Below are 27,852 nucleotides of genomic sequence, written 5' to 3' on the forward strand. Positions count from 1 at the left end.
TCCCTGTTGGATAGAAACTCTTAACCTTTATTATTATTATTATTATTATTATTATTATTATTTATCATTGTTACAAGTTACATGGAATGTGAATTCCCACTAAAATATAAACGTATTTTCGTGGGGATTTAGTGGGAATACAGCATGTTTTGTGACAGCACGTGGTGTCACTAAACAAACAGTAGTTTGTTTGTCTCACACGTTAATAGCAGAGGAACAGACAAACTTAACTTTTCAAACCAACGGTTTGGGAGAAAATATCCCAAAGCGTCGAATAAAGTTGATTAAAATCCAGGATGTCAACATATTGGGACACCACTTGCCATTAAACCTGACAAAACTGCCGTTTGAAAGCAGAAAAATGGCGGAGGGAGGTTTCAAAAAAAAAAAAAAAAAAAAAATGGCGATCGCGGGAAACGGAAGTAAAGGACCAAAATTTGACAGCATAAAAGAGATGCAGTTCTGAGACCAACCAGCAGAGAGCGCCGTTTACACGATTAAACTGCACAACTGGGACTTCCAAGCAGAATTTCTGATTTATTCATTACTTATCACTGCATTAAATCATCGAAATTATTTATTTGGTAAATTTGACTAATAATACAACAAGGAACAATGGAAAAAGTATAAAAAATTCTGTCTGTTGTGTTTTTCGTTTTCTATAAACCTCATTATTGGACTTTTCACCAAAAACAGTAGTGCAACCCCCCAATTTTATTGTATTTTTTGGGGGCCATCGTTTTAAGTTAAGGTCAGCGGTAGTCCACTCGCATTCTGCACACCTATTGCTTCCAAACATGGTCAAATGGTGTATTGAAGACCGATGTGTCGCATACGGTTTGTGTAAAATGTCGACACTGACACTCCAGCTTGTCCTCGGGCCGTCCTCCCTCCAGCAGCGACAGGTAGCACACGATGTCTTTGAGCTGCACCGTACTCGGCGGGCCGGGCACGCCGCTCGTCCTCAGGGGGGTTGAGTTGCTTTTGATCAGCTTGAGCCCTGCGAGCACAGAAAGTCAAATGTCAACTGCGAAGGGCCTGATGTTGGTAGGGAGGCCTGACATCAGTCGTACAGCAACGGCGGCCTCCGTCAATAGCGCAGCTGCGGATTTGCGAAAAGCTTCTCTTAAAATGTTTATGACTCACTAAGCCCATTCGAGTATCATAACATTTATAGTGAACCCCTGTTTATCGCTACGAAGGTGAAAATCCACGATACAGAAAAAACCTGTTTTTGTTCTGTTTTTTTTCCCTCCCACATGCTCAAAAGACAATGAAGCTTATTAAAACACACTTTTCTTAAAATGTTCGAAAGGGTGAACGGGCTTAATGCTAACATATAATGCGAAACACCATAGACAGGCAAAAGAACAATGAAATAGATGCGGTCAAACAACTGCAAAGGATTATCGGTACAGTAGTGTCTTAAGATATGAGTTTAATTCGTCCCGTGACCACGCTCATAACTCAAAACACCATAAATATGTGGAAAAGTAGCGCACTGTAAAACTGTACTTTGTAAAAACAGCCAGTAATGACATAATGAATTAGAAAGCAAAGAATTCAACCATTTTTTGTCTTCAATTGAATGGGCATTATGCTTTTTTGGCCACCTGGGGGCAGTATAATACAGACATACGAATAAACTACACATGAACAGCCTGAGCGCCTCAGTAAGTATTTGTCATTCTAATATTGGTATATTATCTGTCTCCATGTGTTGCTCCTCAGTTGGCATTCAAACAGCTCAAAAGCTCTTTTTAAAAACAAACCCAAAAACATTTTTCACTAATTCTGTGACGTGACTTGAGTTGATTTCACTGCGGCCAATGCACAACTCGTATCTCGATTTTTGCGCTCGCAAATCAAAGCCAAAAAAATAAATAAAATGTGTCCCAACGATGGGCACTTATCTCAAAACACCCATAAGCCGACTCACTCGCATCTCAAGGCACAAACATATACAACTAACTCGAGCTTCACTTTCCCGGCAGCCAAACAAACCAAACAGATCGTTTTTCAAGTGAAACCCGAGAGTAGCCAGAAAGTGAATGCAAGTGATGGTTTGTTCATGTAAACCCTTACCGGAGACTCTGGGCTTGTCGGAGGACGAGGACGGGCTGGGGTGCTCCTTGTTGCTGAAGGACATGAAGAGATGCTGGCAGAACTCTTTAGGCAGCTCGCTCTCCAGGAAGGTCTGCATGAATAGCTTGAAGCCCTCAAAATCAATGTCCTGCTTTAACACACACACACACACACACACAGCATGAAGAATGACTGGCCTTGTTTGTTCTTTTCAACATGCCATCAAGTCACATCCCCGCAGCCTGCGGGGGCCTCGATCAACAAAGGAGATCTCAGGGGGAAAGGAGGAAGTAACACTCACCTGGCTGAGAATTTCCTGTTTCTGTCAAAAAAAGAGAGAGAACGTACAAGGTCAAGCTGTAGCGTAACATAATAGACTGATGTCATCATTTATCGATATACACGGATTGCCCACGAGATTCGGTACAGTGAAATGCACCGAATGTGCGCCGATGTTTTGGAAAAGTGGCAACAACTTTTACATAGTACATTTTGAATGGGTTCAATTATATACAGGTAGATTTATTATCTTTTGTGCATTTTAATGAGTATGTTTAATTGTTTTGAAATGAGCATATACATTTACAAAAACCTTTTATTTCTACTTTATCGGTTAATATGTTTGCATTACTTTAATTAATGAGCTTATTTTTTGATTTATAGCCTTAAATAATTATTTTCGATTTAATGATTTGTTTAAACTATATATCTATCTATATCTATCTATATATATATATACAATCCATCTTTTTTAACGGTTCCTTTTATTTGTTTGGAAGCCAAGCAGCTTCAAATCCTAAACGAAGTGAACATTCTGAAGGAGGACACTTCTGTACGGGTGTTTTGCTTTCTCTTTGGCTTTTTCTTTTTTAAATGGAGAATAAGAGCACCGGTGACGGAAAACTAAAAAAAAACGAGAAAAATATGATGCGATCATGAAACTTTATGTAGCGTAGCATAGCATAGTGCAGCACGCCACAGGCTTCACCGTATTGCCATTATTTCCGATGAGAACTCTTGCGAACATTGTGAGCTATGTCATAGATTATATATTGCATTGCATATTGCATGGACACATGGTATGCATAATAATGTGAGTTGGATTGCTAGGTGCTGAACTACACGAACCTCCTCTGGATTGTATTTGGCCAGCACGCCATCGCCGTGGAACTCCTGCAGCACATCTTTCAGCTTCTTGGTCGAGTCTGACGACAGATCAAAGACACGCAAAAGCGCTTCAGGCTGCGCGCGTGTGGACATGCGTGTGTAGCTTCATTGCAACAGCTCATCTATGATGTTCATTGCAGTATACTGGAGCCATTTGTCATCATTCGTAAATGCCATGGCAACACGATCCATAATGGAGTGTGTGTGTGTGTGTGTGTGTGTGTGTCTCACATTCTGCAGATCTTATTAAAACGATAGTGTTGCGGTGAAGCAGCACTTTGGCCACATAAAGTCATTGTTGGGAGCCATTATTGTGTGTCACGAATGTGCAAGCGTAGAATATTCTAGAACCTACTGCAGCTGCTGGAACACAATGATACAAATGTGTGACTCGGTGCTCACTCCGTTTTGCATTCGGTCTGAAACTAAATCTGCTTTTTAGGGGATTTTAATACACAGCACTTGAAAAATCCAATCAGTTGCCCCCCTTAAAAGTGTTAAAAAAAAATTGTTTTTTTTTTAATTTTTTTTACCACCAGTGTGTACGGCAATACGGCATATGCATGTTCATCATGCCAGGATGCACGAAAATAAAGTCGGAACCTACTTTGTAAAATCCACAGGTAATCTGATATTTCTGGGAATTAAGGTAGCGACCCACCAGAGAGTTAAAAAATGTTAACATCCGGTACCAGTCGGGTCGATGATCGCTCAATCCGGCATATTCATCGTCACAGGACGCACACAAATCTAATAGGAAACTACTCTGTGAAAAACTTCATTTTGTTTTGAAGGTGACATTTTTCAATGATTGACTTTACACTGCTGATAGTCAAACTGGTACCAGCGCATTACAGTGACACCAGTTTCATCTGATTATCACTGAATCTGGCACGCATGTTCATCATGACAGGACACGCGAAAATCAATAACGGACATTTGATGTGAAACGCACAGGTAGGCAGCCATTTTGGTTTGATGGTGCCGTATTTTGAGGGTTTAGTTCACGGCAGAGTTAGAAAATCATCCTAGTTTGGTGAATTTCTTTATGGTTTTGGTGGATTTCCATTGTGATTGTTCCCCCAGAGGAAGTTCTGTTGTTCGGAACGCTTCGCCCCCTCACACGACGTGTGGGCAGCGTGAGACGTCCTGCCAGGATCCCCCACATACTTTCCACACTAGATCTTGCCGCACGTCAACATTTTGGATGGCAACGTAAACCGTAAATCACTGGCGGTGCTCAAATCAACGCTTCAGCGTGGTGGTGCGCATCGTTACAAGAGGAAATTGGAAAAGCCAAAACGTGACTGCAGCGCCGTTCAATTGAATTGCGCCGCGCTGGTCGGAGTTCGGTGCCGTCATCGCTTTATTTACACTCCGTACAAAGGGGTTTTCTGGAAAAACTCAAATACAGCTTCCGACAGTCATGAGTGACGTCAGCCAATCGTGAAGTGGAACTCGTTGAAAAATATCCAAAAAGTCCATTTCAGGGATAGGTCCTTGATCATTTTTTCTGTGTCCTGTTGTGTTCGACATGACCACACCATTTTGCGGGCTCATTTTTCACACCAAAGTGCAGGTCATGGAATTTGCACGAAATGATTGCTTCAAACCAAAATTTGAGTGTATTCATTGTATTTCCAAAAACCGGTTCAGATCGGAGTTATCGGAAGTCAACCGGCTTCACAGAAAAACTTGTTTTCCAAAAATAGAAATGCATTTGCTGGCAACAGGCGGTGTTGACCCTATCCTTTATAACTACCCTTGCCAATTACAAGTAGAAGGCCGAGGATAGTCCTTTCTGGGAAAAGGCACAACAATAACAACATTACATGCAACACAGACTTCCTGAGTCCACGGAGTCGACAAAACAAGAACCCAAACATGGATGGGTAGCTAGATAGATGGATGGCTGGATGGCTGAAATGAAATATATAAATATACTCACACTGAGTATATTCTTGCAAGAGGGCGAATTCTGCTGGGCTCAGCGTGACCCAAGCATCCTGGCCGCTCGTCATGGTGCTCAGCATTCACCCACCGGCATTTTCCAAACGCGGGCTGAGAGGAGTAGAAGAACATTGGCAGGAAAATATGTTACATTCAAATCAGACACGGGCGCCCAAATTGCCTAGTTGGAGTTGGTCAAAATAGAAGCCCTTGAAATTTGCCCGAAATGTGCACTTCAAATCAAAATGGTCAACTTCCTGTTCAGGTTTAGGGATTGGTATTTGAGACTTTTGCATGCGCTTTGTTATGATCTCCATGTCTAACCAATTTCGCGTAGATCAGCGAAACTGGTGCTGGCAGCAAATTTCTTGGGTCAAATGTCAAAGTGCAAGTCAGCCAAAATGGCTCAATTCCTGTACAATTTCAGGAATTGGTCCTTAAATATTTGTACGTTTTGCCACGATCGACATGTCCACCCAGTTTCGAGTCGACTGACGAAACCCATGTCGGGGCCAAATTTCTTTTGTCCAAATGCAAGCCATGCAATATGCCCAAAATGTCTCCTTCAAACCAAAATGGCTGACTTCCTGTTCAATTTCGAGCATGGGTCATTGAGACTTGTCTTGATCGAAAGGTCCCCCCCAATTTCGCGTCGACTGCTGAAACTGGGGTCTGGGAATTTTTTTATTTTAGGACATTTTTTGGGGGGTCAAAGGGCGAGCCCTGGAATTCGTCCAAAATGTCTGCCTCAAACCAAAATGGCTGACTTCGGGCGTGATCATGACGAGCGTGTCCGCATCATTTCATGTCGACCACTAAAACTAGTCCTGGGGGCAAACATTTTTTAAAAACCTTCCAGGGGACACGACTGACGTTTAAGGGCTAGCGTTTGGTAAACCTAAAATACATATTTTTTTTCCACATGCTAACAAACATTCGTGAGTTTTGAGGCATGTTGCAATAAATGGGGATTCACTCGACACTATAAGCGCGCTCCAGTCGGTCTCTAATGTTCTCGACTTGCTCTGTATGTAAAGTGCCTTGAGACAACTTATCTTGTGATTTGGCAGTACTGTCCATTCAAAATAAGAATAATATGAATGAAGAAAGGCCCCATCACGCATAGGTAGATATTCGGGATTGATGTCTGCAGGTGCAGCATCCTGACATGATGCAACAAGTGCAAGTGGAGGAGTCTGGGGTTTGTTTTCTTCTTTTTTGTTTGTTTGCGTGTGTGCATTCTGAGCTGTGTCATCAGACTGAGCTGTTGCTATGATAACGGCACGTGCAGACCCCCCACAGACTCCTAATGAGACCACCATACACCCTGCCCGCATTAATCGCTCGTTGCAGCTGTTTTGAGGCCAAAAACTGCACAATCCGGCGGGATACATGCAGCGAACCCACACAGCTTGCGCATCGTTATTAGGAGTGTTTCGACAGTCACGCCCAAATAACCGCAAGTAGTCCCCACACATGCATGCAAACAGCAGCGATTATTGAAACATCACGAAGACACACGCGCACACACACACAGAGCTTACCGCGTCTTCCCGATATCCTAAACAAGCTTATCTTGTGTTTCCGAGGCACGGTTGATAAGCGGCATCCTCACGTGTGTGTGCCCATGGCTCAGTGTGCCGCATCCATCAGGAGATGGAGAGTGCCTCCACACACGCTCACAAATACACTCTCTCTCTCTCTCTCACACACACAATGCGACACGCACGCATCGGTCGGACGACGAGATGAGGTCAGCACGCCGCCTCTCACCTCCGGCAGAGTCCAGGAAGCAGATCACATTCCCAGATGAGCCCACCTCACCTCCGCTGGATGCTCTAATGGAATATCTAGCTAGTGGGTACTGAGGATGGGGAGGAGTGTACGCGTTGGTCATTTAGAGGGTGGAGAAGAGGAGGCGGCGGTGATCCACCGGGGGATCTAGTGGGCGCTGAGGCAAGAGTCTTTATATGGTAATTAGATGTGGAGTGTGGAGAAGAAGAGGCTGCGCTGATCCAGTTGGATCCGGCGGGTGCTGAGGAGCGCATATATTTGAATGAGCTATAAAGCGTTAAGAGATCTGGCGGTGATCCAGTGCACGGCCCCGTGCGTAATCCATCGAGCTGAGGAATGTTTTGAATGCATATTTTTTTCAATAGGGATGGTGGTGATCGACTGGGTGTTGCTGAAGAGAGTTTTTAAAAAGATGGCAATCATCCGGTAGAGCAGGGGTGTCCAAGTCATTTTTGTCGCGGGCCACCTTGTCGTTACGGTTTCCCACAGAGGGCCGTTATGACTGTGAAACCATAAAAGCCTTTTTTTTTTGGTCCTGTTTGGCTGTAACATCATATAGATTACACCGTAAATTCATAAACTAGTTTTGGATTCAGAAAACAAGGGTAATGCGTTTTTCAACTATTGCAACACCAAAATGCTTGCAATATCTCAATGTTATTTATGAAATATGACAATTTGAAATCTTGGTACAGGCCCCTGGGCCTTGAGTTTGACACCTGTGCAGTAGAGGATCCGGTTGTTGAGCGAGGGGAGTAGTCAGTGGATGCCGGGGCAAGAGGGTCTCTGTTGTGATGAGATGTCGAGTCTGGAGAAGAAAAGGCAGATCCAAAGAATGAGCCAGGAGAGGATCCTGTCGGGGATCCAGTGGGCCCCTGAGGCGCCAGCATGTACGCTGCCGTCAGATGCCGAGAGGCTCTCGGGAGCCAGTGGCTGTTGAGGTCGATGAGTGTGTATGTTTTTTGTGAAGAAGAAGAAGAAGTAGAATGCAGCGAGTGGTCTAGAGGATGGGAGTGCTTGTGTATGATCCAGCGTGCGCTGACTTTTTCTGAGTTGCTTGTCTGGTGCGAAGAAGACGGGCTGGAGGTTCACTGGTGGATCCATCGAGCGCTCCGTTGGTTGCTGGGGCAAGAGTGTGTTTTTCGGAATTACCCGGTTGATGTTGAGTAAGAAGGAGAGGCCGCGCTGCTGCTGCTGCAGCCCACTCGTCATGCCCGAGGGACGTGCGAGAGAGAGTGAGAACAGTTTCCCCCCCCCCCCCCCTCTTTCTCTCCTGTCAGCGTGAACGCAGCATCAGTTAGCTTTCAATCCGACAGCTGCTAAGTTCGCCAACCTGTGGGGAAACGTCCCTCAGGGGGACGAGTGGGGAAAGTGAAGGAGAAGGACAGCGGGGGAAAGAGGCAGGAATGATTCATGGAAGCACGCACGCAGCATTACTTATTCATGTGTGATGTCATCGAGCACCACCGAGCTCAATGCAGCACAGCGTCAGGTAGAAAATGTGCAAAATGCATTCTGGATTTCTCTCATGCATTCCACATGCATGCACAAAGCGAATGGAACTGACCAGTGGCGGTCTGTGCATTTGATAGCCGGCCTTCTGTGGGGACAAAATCCACCTCTTACTACCGCTACCATCACATCAACGCGTGTATAGAAACTAGCAATATGCAATACAACACAAAAACGTAATATAACAGCACTTCGGGAGCACTGCACAATCAATATTTAGCTCATAGTGTGACAAGGACATGCAACATTTCAATCAAATACAGTAATCCTCGTTTACCGCGGGGGGGGGGGGTTAGGTTCCGGACCGCCCCCGCAACAGGTGAAATCATCCAAGTAGTGACCATATATTCATTCCTTCTCCCAACTGATACCTTCGAACAATGAGATCCCGCCGACGCTGTGGAAGCTCGCTACGGAACATGGCTTGAACCAAACACATGTGAGTACAAAGTTGTCAGTAAAAGCCTACTAGAACATCTGAAATGGATTTGGAGTTCATCTGAGGCACTTTAAATAGTGTCGTGTGTGAATTGGATTCGTCTATTCTGAACACAGCCCCCTACTCAGTTCTAAAAGGGTGTGCACACTTATGCAACCACTTTTCTTTCATTTTTACTTCCGCTCACAAAAAGATTTCAGTTTTTATTTCTCAATTGAGGTGTGTAGGTTAAATGTTACAATGGTGGAAACATTGAGATGATTTCAAATGACCTGATTCGTCCCACAGTGAGGAAATGTTCTTTTATCTCGGTCTCATTGTTTTACATCACAAAAAATAATACAAATTTGATCAGGGGGTGTGTAGACTTTTTACATCCACTGTACACTGACATCATGATCTCAGTCATTCGTAGATGGGGTTTCATTCATCCATTACTCCAAGATGGGACGGGCTCATTGGGGACAAAACAAGCGCGCATCATTCACGTAATACGAGTCTGTGGTGCAAAAAAACAAGAACAAAATCTCCAGGGAGCATTAAGCTACACAGTCAAATGGCAACGGGGCATTCAGAGCAGACTCGCCTCATTTGGTGGGAAGTGAGCGGGTCGCCATGGCAACCCGCAAGTGCACAGCAATCCTCTGCGCTCGATTGATACCGCGGCTTGGCGGCTTCTTCTCAAAGTAGACGAGCTTCGGAGGCTAAAAAAGTGAAGCGTGTTTATCTCGCCAGGGCCGAAGAGCGAGTGGATCTCCGTTCGACCTCTGGATGTATACTTCTATCACTTGTACTCCACGTGAGAGGCTAAAAATAGCAACGGGACCCATTATGTGGCGCCTACAAATGTACGGGGATGACCCGAGGCGAGGTTTTCCTTCACGAAGGGATGGAAGACGGGGCCCGGTTGGCTGAATGACGTCAAGTCACGTGACGCGGGGGCCTCCCCCAACATCCTCAGCAGGACACTTCGTTAGGAACAGGTGGCGTCAAACATTTTCCAGATAAGAAAAGAGAATCAACTGAAATACAACTAAGTAGTATAAAGTAAATAATAGCAATGTAATGCTCAGTATATTTAAAGTAAAACACATTCAAATGAAACATCAAAAAAAAGCCCCCAAAAAACAATATACATTTAAAAAAATAGTATGCTCATAATTCTAATTATTTAATAAATTAAAGTGAAAATATGTTTAAATAAAATACACATGGTTGAATTAGTCAAGCACAAAACACTATGTTAACATGGAAATACAAAGTATATCAATTATATTAGAATCAAAATGTTTAGCAATCTAGAGCCAAAAGGATCAATTACAATAATATAAGTTGAAAGTAATGCATCATTTACAGAGTATTACAACTAAATTAATGAAGTACATAAAAGCATGAATAAAGAAAAAGAATCAGAAAAAAAATAAATATATTCAAATTCAAGTAAGTGAAAATGAAAGAAGAACCATTCCAAACAATGTCAATGAATGTAGAGTGAATGAAAAGTAAAATACACATATTTAAAAAGAAAACAGCTGGAAAATAAAATAAATAACTAGAAATGTTTTTAAACAATTCAAAACAAAATGAAAACTGTAAATAATAATAATAATGAACTTAAATGAATAATAATACATTCAAATAAAATACAAACTGTCTTAGCAATGTCAAATAAAAATAACAAACATGTATATGTTACGTTATGATTAACTAAATAAAAAACATTTGAGCAAATTAGTGTACAGGATAAGAAAAGTAAAATACTTTCAATCAAAATGAAAGAATTGGTCATATCAATGTGACCTACAGTACAATAAAAATACAATGCTGAAAACATAAAAACACATTAAAATTCTAATTAAAAAAATTTTTTTTTTACATTCAAATAAAAATATAATTGGCCCAAGTCATATCAATTTATGTTGGGTGCAAAATAACAAAATAATGAAGTTGAATTAATTCAATTGATCTTGAAAAGGATAAATGAAGTTATCCTATGTCGATGGGAAAACCAAAAAAAAGTGTATTTTGTTTTCTTTTTCTCTCTCTTTCTCGTTGTCCATCCAAAGCTGATGACCAATGACGGGCCGCCGTGATCGATCCCGGTGACATTTCCTCGCCGGTTCCGTGGCAGGCCCCCGGCGTCCATTTGAGGTAGCTCGCCCCTACGCAGCGGCATCAATACGTCTGCTCTGCGCTCATTTGATTACTCGGCGATTCAGAAGGAGAAAATCACATTCAAATTGCTCGTTCAATCGGGTTTCGTGTCAGGAAACATACGGTGCATCTGCAAGTTATTCAAAAGTGAAGTCGCATTGAACCCAAAAGTGGAGCACTGAGAATACTTCGGTCATGAAGAACCCGCTGCACCGGGTCCGACACAAACACGAACACAAATGTAGAAGAGTTTCACAACTACTGACTCAGTAGTGACTCAGTAAGCCGCAGTAATGTTGCTTGTTTTGGCACAGTGGAAAAGGCAAAAATATGCCTTACGTTGGTGACAAACAACGTTGGTCATGTAACTGAAAGCAAGTTGTAGTGTATCGTGGAAGTGCACGGGGGTTGTGCCGTCTGTGCCGTCTGTGCCGTCTGTGCCGTCTGTGCTGGTGTTCATGTGACGAATATGAGAATCATATTCTGATCAATGTGCCTTGTAGCTTTTGACACTGTGGTGAAATTGACTGAATGCCTGAAAAATGACCAAAGCATACTTGGCTTGAAACCCTGCTTTGAAATCCTAACCCTGGCTTGAAAAAAATACTTTGAAACCCTAAACATGGCTTGATACCCTACTTTGAAACAATGACTCTGGCTTGAAACCCTACTTTGAAACCCTAACACTGGCTTGAAACCCTACTTTGCAACCCTAACCCTGGCTTGAAACGCTACTTTGAAACCCTAACTCTGGTATGAAACCATATTTTCAAACCCTAGCCCTGGCTTGAAACCCTACTTTGAAACCCTAAGCATGGCTTGAAGACCTAATGCTGGCTTGAAACCCCAATTTGAAACCCCAACCCTGGCTTGAAAAACTACCTTGAAACCCTAACTCTGGCTTGAAACCCTACTTTGAAACCCTTACCCCGGTATGAATCCATATTTTGAAACCCTACCTCTGGCTTGAAACCCCATTTTGAAACCCTAACCATACTTTAGCCGTGGATGAAGACCAGCTACTTGGGAAGTACATTTCTTCCATAAACCCTAACTTTAAAATTCCCTCGATGTTCCCCCTTTTTGTTTCCTCCCCCCTTTTAGATATTATGTAAGTAGGGTTTCAAGCCAGGGTTAGTGTTTCAAAGTAGGGTTTCAAGCTAGGGTTAGTGTTTCAAAGTAGGGTTTTAAGCCAGGGTTAGGGTTTCAAAGTAGGGTTTCGAGACAGTTAGTGTTTCAAGCCAGGTCTAGGGTTTCAAAGTAGGGTTTTAAATCCAGGGTTAAGGTTTCAAAGTAGGGGTTTCAAGGCAGAGTTAGGGTTTCAAAGTAGAGTTTTAAATCCAGGGTTAGGGTTTCAAAGTACGGTTTCTATCCAATGTTAGTGTTTCATAATAGGGTTTCAATCCAGGGTTAGCGTTTCATAGTATTTTTTTCAAGACAGTGTTAGCGTTTCAAAGTAGGGTTTCATGCCAGAGTTAAGGATTCAATCCAGTGTAAGGGTTTGAAAGTAGGGTTTCAATCCAGGGTTAGGGTTTCAAGTCATGGTTAGGGTTTCAAAGCAGTGTTTCAAGCCAGGGTTACGGTTCCAAAGTAGGGTTTCAAGCCAGAGCTAGGATTTCAAAATTTTGTTTCATCCCAGGGTTAGGATTTCAAAGTAGGGTTTCAAGCCAGGTTTTGGGTTTCACAGTAGGGTTTCAAGCCAGGGATAGGGTATCAAAGTATGGTTTCAATCCAGTGTTAGGGTTAGAAGAAGAGAGGATGATCAAGCATCCCATGCACGGGCACAAGCACGTCAGCTATTCATTCCTACGTCCCTGTATTATCATCGCTAAAAAGAAAATCTGAGCCCATATTTTATTTCATTTTCAGATGAGACAGTATTTAGATTTTTAATATGAAGGGGAACATTAGTACATAACCACATTTGTGCCAAAATAATTGTATTTTTTTCTCTAGCACGTTTACAAACATATTCAAATCCATTCCAGGATCAGTCCCACACCGCAAAACGCGAGCAAAAATAAACTACCGGCAGAGGGCGCTAGAGGGTCACAGGCCTGGGCCAAACAGATGGGCAAACAGGTACCCAACAGGTCAAGGTTCAAATCCCAATTAGGCCGGTCCATCCTATCCATTCAACCAGAGTCAACTTTAAGGGTTAGGGCTACAGAGAGTGACCGAATGCACAGTAGACACAGTAGTTAAGGTTAGAGTACGATTAGAATAAGGGATATAAACCCCGCTATATTAAACCCCTCTAAAAGGAACAAAAGTCTGCCTGACATGACGACTGCAAACAGCGCCATGTGCTGTGGAACGTTCACATTTCAAATGAATATACGCTAGCTTACAGTATTCGTTAATCAGCCGTTAGTCAGATTTGGAAATGCACACAGAAAAATGACGAAAAGCAAAAGACGAAAAATGGAGAAGCGCATGTCGGCACGCTGAGCTCAGGGGGAGGCCGCGCGGCCCGCAGTCCGGGTCTCAGTGCGACTTCGGCTTGATGGAGAACAGCTGGGAGAAAGTCTGCAGAGCCCAGTACAGCACACTGAGGGACACCAAGGCCTGTACCACACACATACACGCGGTAATACTGTTACAGTAGGGTTATTGTAGTATTACGCAATACTCCAGACAGAGGGAGACAAAGGCCCGCACAACACAGAACAGTCATAAGTAGTACTAGTACATTGGCACTATGACATTAGTAGTACTACAGTATTACGTGATCAATAATATGAGTAGTTTTCCAATAATCTCGTCCAAACAATTCAACACATCAGCAGTTGATGCAAAAGTCCTCAACCTGTCTTGAAACCCTGATTTGAAACGCTAACCCTGTCCTGAAACCTTCATTTGAAACCCTAAACTTTTCTTGAAACGGTAACCCAGGCTCAAAACCCTAATTTCAAACACTAACCCTGGCTTGAAACCCTAATTTGAAACCTTAACCATGTCCTGAAACCATAATTTGAAACCCTAAACTTTGCTTGAAGCCCTAACCCTGTCTTGAAAACCTAATTAGATGCCCTAACCCAGGTTTGAAAGTGATTTGAAACCCAAACCCTGTTCCAAAACCCTAACCTTTGCTTGAAACCCTGATTTGAAACATTAACCCTGGCTTTAAACCCCACTTTGAAGCTCTAACCCAGGCTTAAAACTCTAGTTTGAAACCCTAACCCAAGCTTAAAACCCCAACCTTTGCATGAAACCCTAATAACGGCAATTCTTGTGGGAAAATGTATTCAAAACCTGACCCGGCCTCCAGTCACGTTTTAAAATGGCCATGTCAAGATTTCAAGGTTACGCAGACCACCTGCTTTCGTACACAACATATAAAGAATTCTCACACAAAAAGCCGACAAGTGCTATTTGCAGTCGAAAGAAAAACACAGCCCCGCCTACTAGAAGACAGCCTATCACGGCGTTGATCCTGATGCCATCGCTGGTCAGCTCTTTGGCCCTGTGAGGACCAATTTAAAGAACCATTCCCATTGCTTAATATACTGGCCTTAAGTTACAGCATGACTGATTGTAAAGGCCCAGGGCAGATTAGACTGACATGGCAACACATAGAGGCGTACATCTGATTGGACAGAAAAAAAACAAAAGAAATACATCTCAACAGCCACACGTTCTTATTGTGTCAGTGCACCGGCGAAACAACACGAACGTCCTGCTCTTCATACTCAACTGTTCATTCATCACCGCTAACATCTCGACGACATGATTTCATGTCGTATTTTGACACACCACAGACGGACGACACATGCGAGCACGACGATGCAATAAGTCATCGGCAACTGGAACACATGCTCACAACTGCAAACTGTGTACAACCAGACCGCAATTACTCTTCATGCGGGACACACTGCCCATATTGTGCCCATTTCCAAACCCAGCCACAATAGGTGAAAATCTGCTTTACTGCCACATGAAATCATTTCATAAAAACAAAAACAATCATGAATTCAATTAAAAGCAAGGCCTGTCGATAAAATACTTTCAGTTGTCCTATCAACAGCTAAATGGAACAGTTTTCCCCATATTTGGTGCTGGTTGCCAAGCGACCAAACAGCAAGCAGCCGAGTGCCTTTTCCCGCTGGTTTGGATGTAAAGTAGGCTGCAGCTCGGTTGTTACCGTTTCGATGGAGAGAGCCGAGAGGGCTTTAGGTTGAATTCTTTCTTTCTCATAGCTCGGCAGGATCTGGGGGGAGTTCAGGCGAGCTACGGCTTTATGAAGACTGCTTCGAGGTGGCCGGCTGGTTAGCGCACACACACGTCAGCCAAATTTGGCCCACGATGTCATTATATTTAATATCAAATGTGTATTAGCGCTGGCCCGCCAGTATATAGCACACGCGCCACTAATATTCCAAATCCCAGAATGCTTTGCTAGCGTGTCGGCCCATCGGTCGAGACCGGCGAGTGCCGCCTTTCATTAGCAACTACGCTGCCAGTCTCCTCGGGCAAATTCACACTTCCCCTTCCCAAAAATGGAAGACAGTTAACTTCCGAGACAGGTGGGAGGCAGATTATCTGTTCACGGAAGTAAAAGACACACCTGTTTGTCGTGTGTGGCGCAACGTGGCTGTAACAAAGAATAGAACCATTGAATTCATGTTTTTTTTGAATGCCCTTTATCAACTCCGACCGAGGCAGGCAGGGACTGTTAATAGTTTGAAGTTTGGCTTTTTATTGACATTCTTGTTTTTTGGGGTTGCTTTGTTGAGAAAAGATTGACATCAAAAAGAAAGGTAGGCGCAGATATATCAATGGAAGATAGAGAGACAGAAGAATTCATGTTATCTATTTCAATGCAAAACAGCAAACAAATACCACTGATGTCTTTTATGACAAATTTGATTTCTCATGTGTTTGTAATAGTTTGTTTCTTCCAGAGTCAGTGTTTAAGCAAAATGTAAGTTTGTTGTCATATGATGAACTTTAACGCTACATTTCTGCAGAGAAGTGAAACATGCACATCGCAGTGATTTGTCATTAAATATCGAGTATGGAGCGCGACGTTTATTTTGGCCCACCGTGAATTTGAGTTTGACACCCCTGGGTTAGCACATCTGCCTCACGGTTCTGGGGACCGGGGTTCAAATCCCGGCCCCGCCTGTGTGGAGTTTGCATGTTCTCCCCGTGCCTGCGTGGCTTTTCTCCGGGCACTCCGCTTTCCTCCCGCATCCCCAAAACACGAGTGGTAGGTTAATTGAAGACTCTAACTTGCCCCGTCGGTGTGACTGTGAGTGCGAATGGTTGTTTGCTTCTATGTGCCCTGCGATTGGCTGGCGATCGGTTCAGGATGTACCGAAGGTAGCTGAGATAGGCTCCAGCAGCCCGCGACCCGCGTGAGGAGAAGCTGTCAAGAAAATGGATGGATGGCTGGATCTTCAAGTAGAGCTCAGCGCTGCCCGGCATGTTGTGGCACAACGTGGTACTACACTGAAGGCGCACAACTCTAAATTTGGACTTGCCTGTATACTGTACACACTTGTTTTTTTTTTTTCCAAAAACGAATTTAAAATCTGTGATATAGCGCTGGCATGAAAGATGCGTTGCGATATCGAGGGGAACCACTGTGCGTCCAGCGGTCCAAACACAACGGTGCTCCAAAAGTTCCTGTCTTGTGTTTAGCTGCACTTTCGCCATGAAGCAACTGCTGTTTCACATGTGTTCTGTCTGGTGCTTGTCTGTGTTTGTGTGCGTGCACGTTTGAGCAATATTTCTTATGGCTGCGCTCCAGATACTCTGGTGGGACGTTAAGCGGCCCAACATATCCTTCCTGAGCGCCGAACTCTCGTAAGAATACACAGGAAGTAGTAATAGTGTGTGTGTGTGTGTGTATGTGAGTGTGTGTGTGTGTGTGTGTGTGCGTGTGTGTGTGTGTGTGTGCTGGCCAACTTGTCAGTATATCAAAAATATCAAAATGATCCTGCATTTTTACCAAATTTTGCTGTCTCCTTATTAAATACATATCGCTGCTGGCAGAAATGAATCTGCACGCAAACTTACCTTGGTGGCTGACCAGTTCCGTTTTTAATAAAACAGGCTTATTCAAATGTATCTAACCTAATGATTTTGACAGTGTTTTGTTGGGGGGGAAAAAATCCAATCTTTCAATCTTGAGGCGACACAATTCTGCACGGCACCCGCCAGAGTGAGTGTTAGAGGCGGAGATTTACAACACTTCTCAGGGAGTTGAGCATTCAAGAAAGTTGATCCATTTCTTCTCAAGCTCCAACCCCAATTCCAATGAAGTTCAGACGTTGTGTTCAACATAGTCTTAGTAATCTTAGTACTTGATCAGTTCTCATTTGGAATGTACCAAACTACAGGGCAGATCATCAGATTGCATATCAACTGTTAGCATTTTAGCATTTGATCAATTCTCATTTGGATTGGTGCCTGACCAAATGACACGATCTGACTACGTGCTATTTGTTCTCAGGTTGATATTTTGCACAACGGAGAATATGGGTACATGCGTGGTGGGTACATTATTATTACACCCCCAATTCCAATGAAGATGGGATGTTGTGTTAAACATAAATAAAACAGAATACAATGATTTGCAAATCATGTTCAACCTATATTGAATTGAATACACTACAAAGACAAGATATTTCATGTTCAAACTGGTAAACCTTATTGTTTTTAGCAAATAATCATTAACTTGGAATTTTATGGCTTCAACACGTTCCAAAAAAGCTGGGACAGGTGGAGAAACATATGCTGCCATCCAAGCAACGTCTTTGTCATGGACGCCCCTGCTTATTTCAGCAAGACAATGCCAAACCACATGCTGCACGTGTTACAACAGCGTGGCTTCGTAGTAAAAGAGTGCGGGTACGAGAGTGGCGTGCCTGCAGTCCAGACCTGTCTCCCATTGAAAACGTGTGGCCCATTATGAAGCGTAAAATACGACAACGGAGACCCCGGACTGTTGAACCGCTGAAGCTGTACATCGAGCAAGAATGGGAAAGAACTCCACCTACAAAGCGTCAACAATTCGTGTCCTCAGTTCCCAAACGTTTATTGAACGTTGACGTAACACAGTGGTAAACATGAGGCTGTCCCAGCTTTTTTGGAACGTGTTGCAGCATAAAATTCTAAGTTAATGATTATTTGCTAAAAACAATAAAGTGTATCAGTTTGAACATTGAATATCTTGTCTTTGTCGTGTATTCAATTCAATATAGGTCGAACATGATATGCAAATCTTTGTATTCTGTTTTTATTTATGTTAAACACAACGTCCCAACTTCATTGGAATTGGGCTTGTACTTTTAACACCTTAAATTGGTTGGTGATGCTTAACTATATCAGCATCTCCAATATCATCATGGCATTTTGTTTTCCTTTTAAAGTTGAAAATGAATTGTCATTATTATATTGGATGAAACATAGACTCGCTCGCTCCCATTGAGCCATGAACGTAGGTGGCAAGAAACAAACACAATAAAATAAAACATTTGAATTTGGTAATTTAGACTAAGTTGGAGAATATTCCTTAAAGTCCTTGCAAATGTCTTCAATTTGATCTCGAAAAGTGGTTTTACCAACCCCCCAAAAAATCAATAAGAATGAACAAGACCATAAAAAATCCATATTAGCACAGAGTCATATTGTAAATTGTCATAAAACATTATTATAACGCTGCAAAAACCTCGAAATCAAAATCCTATACTCCAGCAGGACACAAAAACGTGAGTACAGGATATCACCTTTTTATTGTTTTATTACATTTAACGCTTAATTGTTGGTGGTCTGAAAACTGAACTAAAGCTGTGCATACAGTGTCATCTCACACACCTTGTTAAACATTTATTTCCATGTTGTGCGACTGATAAGTGGACATTTTTCACATTGATCAAAACACATTGGATTTTTTTCAGCAGTGACGTGAGGACACGACGACACCATCGCCGTCTTCTGCCAGAAAGTTCAGAATTATTTCCCGACGCGCTGTAAAGTTCCCATGGCGGCTCATATATCAACATGCCGCAACGCTGATGTTCAGACGATTTCTCATTTGAAGACAGCCAAGCAGCTGCATACAGCTGAGATTTTCACTCCACTTCCGCTTGATACAAGACACTCAAATTGCTTTATGGTCACTGCTATTCACAATATGTATATATATATATATATATATATATATATATATATATATATAATCTCTGCTTAAATAATAGCAAAAATGTAATTAATAAAAGATGCAATTTAATAAATACAGTATAGTGTTCCCACCAATTTGAGTTGCACGCCTTCGGTGTAGTACCACGTTTTGCCACAACATGCCGGGCAGCACTGAGCTCGACTGGAAGAGATGCAGCATAATACAGCAAAAAGAAGAGGCAGAGAAGGTTCCCTATTGAAGGCCAGTAATAGTCGTTGTTCCTGTTTATATGCTTTGCTGTCCATGTGTGTTAAGTAGAAGTTATTTGAAGGTTTAAAATTACGGGTACAAGTAGGAAGGTAAATCATTATTTCAACCAATTAAAGAAGGGCGTTTTACAAATGGCATGAAAAATATTTAATTACTTATTTAAGTTAAAAAACGAGAAATTAAGCCCACCCACGATACAGACAACAACAAAAAAATATATACATGATGATGCCAAATTGGCGGCACGGTGGGCGACCGGTTAGAGCGTCTGCCTCACAGTTCTGAGGACCCGGGTTCAATCCCCGGCCTCGCCTGTGTGGAGTTTGCGTGTTCTCCCCGTGCCTGCGTGGGTTTTCTCCGGGCACTCCGCTTTCCTCCCACATCCCAAAAACATGCATTCATTGGAGACTCGAAATTGCCAATGGCAGGGCACATACAAACAAACAACCGTTCGCACTCACAGTCACGCCTACGGGCAATTTAGACGCTCTAACCAGTCGGTCACCGTGCCGCCGTATTTAAATATAAAATGTTGAATTCTCGGCTTTTTGTGTCAGTTTTATAGGAAGCTTCAACTGGGAGTGACAGGTAAACAGCTTGAAGCAAGTACGCTTTGGCTGTTATTTCGAAAACTGCGAGCGATATTGGCAACGAAGGAATACTTTGAAAAGTACTCCTCATAGTATTACTAATACTACTCAGGAATACATTGAGGGCGGCAGCAACGACTCCAGCGAGGAAGGGATGAAAAAACCCAAAAACAGCGTGTTTTAGGGCCCCTCCCCTGAGGAAAATTCGTATTGAAAACATTTTTTACAACTTCTTGACTTCTAAAACGAGACGCTCGTCAGTGAAACACCTTTTTACGACACATCCCTGGAGAAAGATTTGCATTTCAAACATTTTCTTTTACGCGCGGACTTCAAGTTTTTCGCGGCTTTAATGCAACTGTCAGTTGTGGCCTCGCAGCGAGAGTATGAAAGTGTTTCGACGTGCCGTTGGGTAAGACAGTTTTGCTTTGCAGTACATATCGCACTTTGTAATCTTCTTTTTTGAAGTGTGCAATGATCCCAAACTTTGTGCGGTCTTTTAAATACTCTTTCCTCCTAGCGCGCGTCAATTTCTACATGAATCTGCAGTAACATTAGTAGTCCCTGTGGAAAAATCAGCACTGCTAAGCTTCACGGCATACATTTTGCTTTGATTTTTCATTTGTTTTATAGAATTAAGAGTTCTTCGAAAAATCAATCAAAGACAAATCTACAAATGCGACAATCCGCAAAGGACTGTACAATACCCAGCAAAGGCGGGATATCGCTGCAACTGTTTTTTTTTGTTTTACCGGTCAAATTATTTCCATTGTTTATTTTTGTCAGTCATAAATTGTTAAAAATGACACCCTTGTTTGTATTTTCACAGCTTAAAGAGAGTAAACGTGGTTGGCCTTTGTGACTCAGTTCAAGGGGATTCTTCAGGAAAGACAAATGAGTCTCCGGGGGGCTGGCAAAGAGGTGAATGGTTCCCCCGACTCCTTCCATCCGCCCGCTGATATATATATATAAGAGTTATGACGCTTCTGCTGTGGACTTTGTTGAAAAATACGAGGCTGAGAAAAAGGAAGAGAGCAGTAAAGGGATTATAGCTTTAAAAAAACAAAACAGTAGCGAACTTCAATTCTTTGGATATGGACGAACGGCGCTAATATGGACGTTTAGTTCCTTTGTGTTTTGAGACATTTTTGTGAGTCCACTCGTGATAAACATGCCTACCAAATGTCATGTCGTTAAGTGAATCTGGCATTGGGGGCTTTTTTGTGTCCGTTTGTTTTTTTCTTTTTTAATCAATCTACCAAATTTCATTTGGTCAAGTGAAATTGCTGTGAAATACGGCGAGTTTCAAATTTCAAATTTCTCCATCATGCTCCACCCATTCAGAATGATCAAATCTTAATACGCATCTGTCTAGTAGGTTTGTCAGTCCAAATCGGAATTTTTGTTTGTTTTTAAAGGCCCCCTGGAAATGTCCAAAATGACCCTAAATTAGCTGCTTCAAACCAAAATGGTAGACTTGTCGTGTCCCTTACGACGAGGCTTCTTAAGACTTGTCTGTGAGTCTACTCATGATGGACGCGCCTACCAAATTTCATGTTGCCCGGTGGCTGAATTTTCCCCAAAGGTCTGTCAAGGCCGACAGAGTCCTTGACACCAGGTGCTTTTTTGAGCGTAACAAAGCGATCAATGACATTGCACATGCTTTCTGTGATTACTGTGGTTCAAATGAAATAACACGCTTCTCCTCTTCTTTAAACCGGGAAGCATTTGCACGCGACCGCTTTTCCGACACTCCTTCCAGTCCTCCTCATACCGACCTCCTTTTTTCCGCAATCTCACGCTTCGGTGGCGTCCAAGTTGGAAACCTCGTCGGGAACCCGTTTGGTGCCCAAACGACTCAAGGACGAATCCGACCGAGCGGACGCTATATGACGCCGTAAAGCGGACAAACTCCCCCGAACTGAACTGGCGGCGGGGAACGTTTTCCAGGCGGGACGCTCGAAGAATTGGATTTTTACAACACCACGTGTGATTGTTAGCCAAGACACGAGCGAGCCACTTGGATTTGAATAAAGCCAACGGAGAGCGATGGAAGACTTTATGCTACGAAATGATACGCCACTCTGGACCATTTTGCTGTCAAAATATGACTTTTTTGTTTTTTTTTTAATAGCATGACTCTATGAACGCTCTCTGCCATTATTTTGGAATGATTTGAGAATAGATCTGACAAACTCTTACCGTGGGAGTAGACACCCTCTTAATATTTAAGAGTGGATTTAAAACCTTCATATTTGATATAGCTCAATCTCAATGTTAGGCCTTCGCTGCTGTTAGGACTGGATTTCAGTGGTGGGAATTAACAAAGTACAAATCCTTCATTCCGGTGCCAACATTTTATATCACCATTACAGAGGCGAAAAAATATGAATTGTTATCACGATATTTGCTCCAAGAAATGACGGGGATTCGTCGATTGGGGTGGCACAGAGTCGAATCGCTTTTTTTCAACAAAACTAAAGAAAATAGAAAAAAAAGCACACATCCTGTATCAGGCTAAAAAAATACAACAAAGTTATTGCAAAACATAGAAAGCGATTTGAAAAAAATACAAAAATATTAGAAAGTAGTATATCCGCTTTTCAAAAATGCGCTTCGATTGGCCAGTCCTTGATTCAGGGGTGGAGCTTAGTTGAATTCAAGTTTGCATGCTAAATGGGAAGCATAATTCAGCCATGACAAAAAAAAATACTCCAAAGACGCTAACTCCTGGAGTGGAACAGTCCAATTTGTGTTCCGACTTCCAAACACGACCTGGCACGCACTTTGACACTTAAGTGTTTTGACTGGTGCGCTCCCCTGCACGCTACGCGCTAATATTTCATACCGCGTGCACCCCCCCGACCGCCCTGATGCTTACACCGTCTTTCTCTTTCAAATCCCTCCATTTTTCTCTTTTCCTTTCCTTTCCGCTCCCGGGAGCACTGGCATGATGTCGCTGTGCCGCAGGGTTTTCGCACGTGAGCTTTATTCGGCGGCAGGATAACAACGGGTTGTCTTATCAGGGAAAGGAAAGGCCGTATTGGCGCTTTCTGCTGCTTTGTGTTGGACTTGAACTTGATAATATTGACGTGAGCCGGACATTGATCTTTCCACAGACAAGCAGACAAGCACAAATGAGCTCTCAATCAGCTCCGACAGAGCTTCAATCATTGCTTTCCTGTTTCATGATCACTCGCCAAACCTCGCTGACACCCAAGGAACAAAACGAAACATCAGCTGACCCAAGCCTCCATGTGGCGGTAAATAAAATGTTAGCCTAACGGCATAACTGTCATTTTTATTTTACTGTCACAATAGCAATAAAGAATACTAACGTGCTTGCTAAAAATGTACTTTGATTTTGTACTTTTTTAACGTCTGTGTAGATCAGGGGTGTGCAACTTAAATGACGGAAGGGGGCAACAGAGAGAGGGTCTCTGCTGACCTTGTTAGGAAATGTACTACTTTGAATGGGCTCAAGAAACTTCATTGAAAAAACGATTGAACCTGGAAAACGTGTTCAGGACAATTAACTAATTCACTGTACATTGGTCATTTACTGCCACCGACGTATGCATTCATCAAGCTTTTCAAAGGGTTGGTGTGGTAGAGGGTCTCGCCCTGCTTGTCTGCGAAACTCAGGTTTGTAAACAGCGGTAATGACTAACAGATCCCAATAGATGGCGGCGTTGCTTCGCTTTGGATTTGAGATTAGCCCAGTTTTTGAGTCGACTAGAAAGATTAGGTAGCTAACATCAGTTGGTCACGTCGACTACGACGGAGAGAAATGTCAAGTTGTCGAAAGTCTTGACAGGTTTAAGCACCTCACACGTGAACAAGAGTTCGTATATATCCCGGCTCCGACTGTCGAAGTGTCCTTGGCGAAGACACTGAACCCTAATTTGCTCCCAATGGGCCTGGCATCGCCTTGCGTGGCAGCAGTCGCCCATTTGTCTCTGAATGTGTGTGTGTGAATGTGAGGCTTTGTGAAGCGCTTTGGGCACCGTGATGGCGTCGATAAAGCGCAGTCCATTTAACGTGTGTGTGTATAGTATAAACGGAGTATGTGTCTCGGTAGTTAGAGTGAACGACGAGCGCCGTGTAAAAAAATCCACTGACGTTCAACTCGACTCAACTTTCCTCCGTTGTATATCTGTAAATAAATGCGAATTTTGCCATCAAAAGCCCTTTCTCAGTCTTGGTTTTGTTGTTTTATAGACTACGCCCCTGTGTGACTTGGAGCACTTTTTTATGCGCAATTACGCTCGTTGGTGCTGGCAGGTGCTTGAAAGCCTCACCAAGGACGAGAAATGGTCGCTAACACATGGGCGCCCTTGACGTGAGCGCAGCCGTCACACTTTTAATGACACGACACGCCACTCTGATGCGTTTTGAAGTGGCCGTCAATGGGGGAAAAAGGAATTGATATTTATTTGTGCCTGGCGTGTGATATATGGCACCCTTAAAGCGCTCGCTGCTATTTACGGCGGGCTTTGTCAATAGAATCACACCGCGGCCTCGCACGCCAGACGGGAGGCTGGAAAGCATTTTTATGAATGGACTGGAGCACAAGGGGAGGTTTTGTACAGACATGGAACGTTATGAACATGTCGTATCATCCAAAATTCTCACGCTTGTCAGTGTTATCACCATATTGCTTCAGGTCAAATGAATCCAAATTACGATGCACTTTCCGCAGTTAATGGAGCGGTCACAATCAAACACACCAATACAAAATGAAAAGACTCACAAGGAGCTGCGTTAGGCCACAACTTCCACCCAGACACTTCGACAAAGAGTAATCTATACGAAAACAGTGGAAAAAAGGGTATTTTGATGGAAGGGGACATGTAATCACCAATGAGCCTGCTTTAGTAATAATATGCCATATATTTCATATCTTGGAAATTCATTTGTACCCTTCTCCTGATTTATACCTTTGAACGAGTACATCGGAACTTTACTTGGGTTTCATTAGGTTGCAGGTGCGCTGACTCGCATTTCGCAAGAGTTTGAATGCGATTGTTTCATTGCGAACACAAAACCACATCCCCAGTTTATAACTCAGTAAATGGACCTTAGTGTCCTGGAACCGAGTAACTGTAACTGAGTACTTGTAACTAAGTAACAGCAAGTAAAAATGTCAGGAAAAGCCTACAAGAACAGTTGCGCTTGATTTGGGGTTAATCAGGGACACTTTATATGGTTTAATGACTTTGAATTCTGAGCACAGCCAGATACCCAGTTATAAAAGGGTGTGTACACTTCTGCAATCATATTAACCTCGGTTGATTTTCACTTCCTCTCTAACACATTTCAGGGTTTTTTTTTAAATTGAGTTTTACAGGTGATAGGTCAGAGTAATGGGGGGGGGGGGGGGGAAGTTTTGAACTGTTTCATCTTGGTATAATTTTCACATCATAAAAAGCGAGCATTTGAACAGCGGTGTGCAGACTTTTTATACCACCGTTTAGATTTTGAATCGTGCCCTCTTTTGTCGTAACCTTTCTCCGTTGAGAAGCTACAGTAAAGGAGGTAGCTGCGATGATTCAAATTCCAAATAATCCAATGTATTTTTAACAGAACAAAAAGAAGAAAAAAAGCGTATTTTCTTTGCGCACCTGAGCAGCACACATGCGGAGTCGCAGGCGGGACAATAAAAGCGGCGACTGGGCGCTCACGTGCAAATCCCATCAGCCAGTTCTAGTTAGCGGCAGACGCCACAAATTGTTTCCAGAAGTGTTGCTCTGTGCTCAGTGGGCAGGGCGAGGACAAAGCCAAAAGTGGGGGAGGGATGGAGGGAGGGGGCGCCAATAATGAGAGGTCAGCCGCCATGTACAGTCCACAGCCAGAGCGGCACGCCAATTTGAGGGCCAATTGGCCTACGCATCTGGAGCGGGAGATCATAGCGCCGCCGGCCGGACTTTCTTTGCACACTAGCAGACCACACAAACACACGGCGACTGTGTCGGGAAAATCACCGTGACAGCACACTTTTCCCCTGCAAGTGACTTCATCTGTTCGAAATCAACGTCCTCGTTTTCGTTGGAGTTTATCCGTGCATAGGGCAGCGAAGAACGCGGTATGCGAGGTCTGTCGTGCTAATGCTAAACATTGAGCAACCTCCTGATCGCGAACATTGACATACAAAGTATTAGACACAAATATCCCAAATATGAATAATGCTGTATCTTTGTATTTTATTTTTTCACAGCATCTTTGTAATTTTCATGTAATCCTTTTCAATCTTGTTTTACATTATTGCCTAATCTTTACGATTTTTTTATATCTCATATTTTGTATTGTTTTCTAATTGTCAAAATATGAGAAAAATATACAAATTGCGGCACGGTGCCCGACTGGTTAGCACTTCCGCCTCACAGTTCCGAGGACCCGGGTTCAATCCCCGGCCTCGCCTGTGTGGAGTTTGCATGTTCTCCCCCGTGCCTGAGTGGCTTTTCTCCGGGTGGGTGCTCCAGTTTTTATCCTCACAAGGGTCGCGGGCGTCCTGAGAATTTGGGGGGACCGGAATCTCGTGCCACGCCCCTACTTGTATGAATACAATTTATAAACTAAACTAAACAAGCCAATGGACTGATGCATGAAGCATAAAATGTCAAGGAGCCTTACCTGGGTGGGCACAGTCAGAGCAGAGTTGGGGGCCCTGAGGTGGCTGGACTGCAGCAACATCACCATGGCCATGCAGCGCAGCAACTCGAAAATGGCCGCCGCCGGCCTGGATGCAACATAATCATTTTTCTTGCGTTTAAAATTTGCCAAATGACATGCCGCCTGCGCCCCGAGACGCTCTGCCATCATGAAAACAGTTATTTGACTACCGTCATTTTCAAGCGCAACTGTGGTATTACACTGTGCCACGAAGCAGCAATGAATTTGAAACATTTGGAGATCGCTTCTAAAACCGTCGAAGAAGAAAACACCGTGAGAAGGCCAGATTTCCCTTTCAGCGGGTATTGTGTTTGTAACCATGCTCAGGAGAGTCCCTAAAACCAGCGTTACATCCTATTCTGACCTCCCTGAATGTTATGTGTGCACTTCGGCAAATAAACTGCAAAGTGTGCTTGCGTCAGTCTTTTTATTTATCACACAGCCATAAGTATTCAGACCCTTTGCTCAGTATTTAGTAGAAGCACCCTTTTGAGCTAATACAGCCAGGTTGTCAGGTTGGATGGTGACCGTTGGTGGGCAGCCATTTTCAGGTCTTTCCAGAGATGCTCAATTGGGTTTAAGTCAGGGCTCTGACTGGACCATTCAAGAACAGTCACGGAGTTGTTCTGAAGCCACTCCTTCGGTATTTTAGCTGTGTGCTTAGGGTCATTGTCTTTTTTGAAGGTGAACCTTCGGCCCAGTCTGAGGTTCTGAGCAGTCTGGAGAAGGTTTTCGTCCAGGATATCCCTCCTGTACTTGGCCGCATTCATCTTTTCCTTCGATTGCAACCTGTCTCCCTGTCCCTGCAGCTGAAAAGCACCCCCACAGCGTGATGCTGCCACCACCATGCTTCACTGTTCTGTTGGGACTGTATTGGACAGGTGATGAGCAGTGCCTGCTTTTCTCCACACACGCCACTTAGAATTAAGGCCAACAATTTCTATCTTGGTCTCATCAGACCGGAGAATCTTATTTCTTACCATGTTGGAGTCCTTCAGGTGTTTGTTTTAGCAAACTCCATGCGGGCTTACATGTGTCTTGCACTGAGAAGAGGCTTCCGTCGGGCCACGCTGCCATAAAGCCCCGAC

At 43.3% G+C, this 27,852-nt stretch overlaps 2 protein-coding genes and 1 long non-coding RNA gene across 15 annotated transcripts in view; 1 reads left to right on the plus strand and 2 right to left on the minus strand.

Annotated features, from left to right (window-relative positions):
* The window catches only part of dgkb (diacylglycerol kinase, beta), a 57,340-nt gene extending 49,818 nt beyond the window's left edge, over positions 1-7,522 (minus strand). For 2 of the 8 annotated variants that reach the window (XR_009788832.1, XM_061775566.1), the window contains exons 1-6: positions 6,747-7,513; positions 5,201-5,313; positions 3,214-3,290; positions 2,387-2,407; positions 2,086-2,236; positions 863-1,000 (exon numbers count right to left, since the gene is read on the minus strand). Coding sequence is in view for 6 of the 8 variants with exons in the window: in XM_061775566.1 (XP_061631550.1) it covers positions 863-1,000; positions 2,086-2,236; positions 2,387-2,407; positions 3,214-3,290; positions 5,201-5,285 (472 nt within the window). In the remaining 2 variants the exon portion in view is untranslated. Of the gene's footprint in view, positions 1-231; positions 757-862; positions 1,001-2,085; positions 2,237-2,386; positions 2,408-3,213; positions 3,291-5,200; positions 5,314-6,746 lie in introns of those variants that run through there. The other 6 variants (XM_061775569.1, XM_061775567.1, XM_061775568.1 and 3 more) reach the window with 6 other exon arrangements.
* A 1,613-nt stretch (positions 7,523-9,135) lies between these two features.
* The window catches only part of agmo (alkylglycerol monooxygenase), a 54,680-nt gene continuing 35,963 nt past the window's right edge, over positions 9,136-27,852 (minus strand). The window contains exons 12-13 of one of the 6 annotated variants that reach the window (XM_061775578.1): positions 26,726-26,831; positions 9,136-9,915 (exon numbers count right to left, since the gene is read on the minus strand). In XM_061775578.1, coding sequence (XP_061631562.1) covers positions 9,874-9,915; positions 26,726-26,831 — 148 coding nt within the window. In that variant the 3' untranslated portion in view covers positions 9,136-9,873. Of the gene's footprint in view, positions 9,916-12,941; positions 13,670-19,304; positions 19,434-24,841; positions 24,899-26,380; positions 26,645-26,725; positions 26,832-27,852 lie in introns of those variants that run through there. The other 5 variants (XM_061775576.1, XM_061775575.1, XM_061775579.1 and 2 more) reach the window with 5 other exon arrangements.
* On the plus strand, positions 19,719-24,800 carry LOC133479088 (uncharacterized). The gene is made up of 3 exons (XR_009788834.1): positions 19,719-20,504; positions 20,922-21,013; positions 23,212-24,800. It is a non-coding gene; the product is annotated as an uncharacterized LOC133479088 (long non-coding RNA).

Source organism: Phyllopteryx taeniolatus, chromosome 6, assembly GCF_024500385.1.
Source record: "Phyllopteryx taeniolatus isolate TA_2022b chromosome 6, UOR_Ptae_1.2, whole genome shotgun sequence".
Classification (NCBI taxonomy): domain Eukaryota; kingdom Metazoa; phylum Chordata; class Actinopteri; order Syngnathiformes; family Syngnathidae; genus Phyllopteryx; species Phyllopteryx taeniolatus.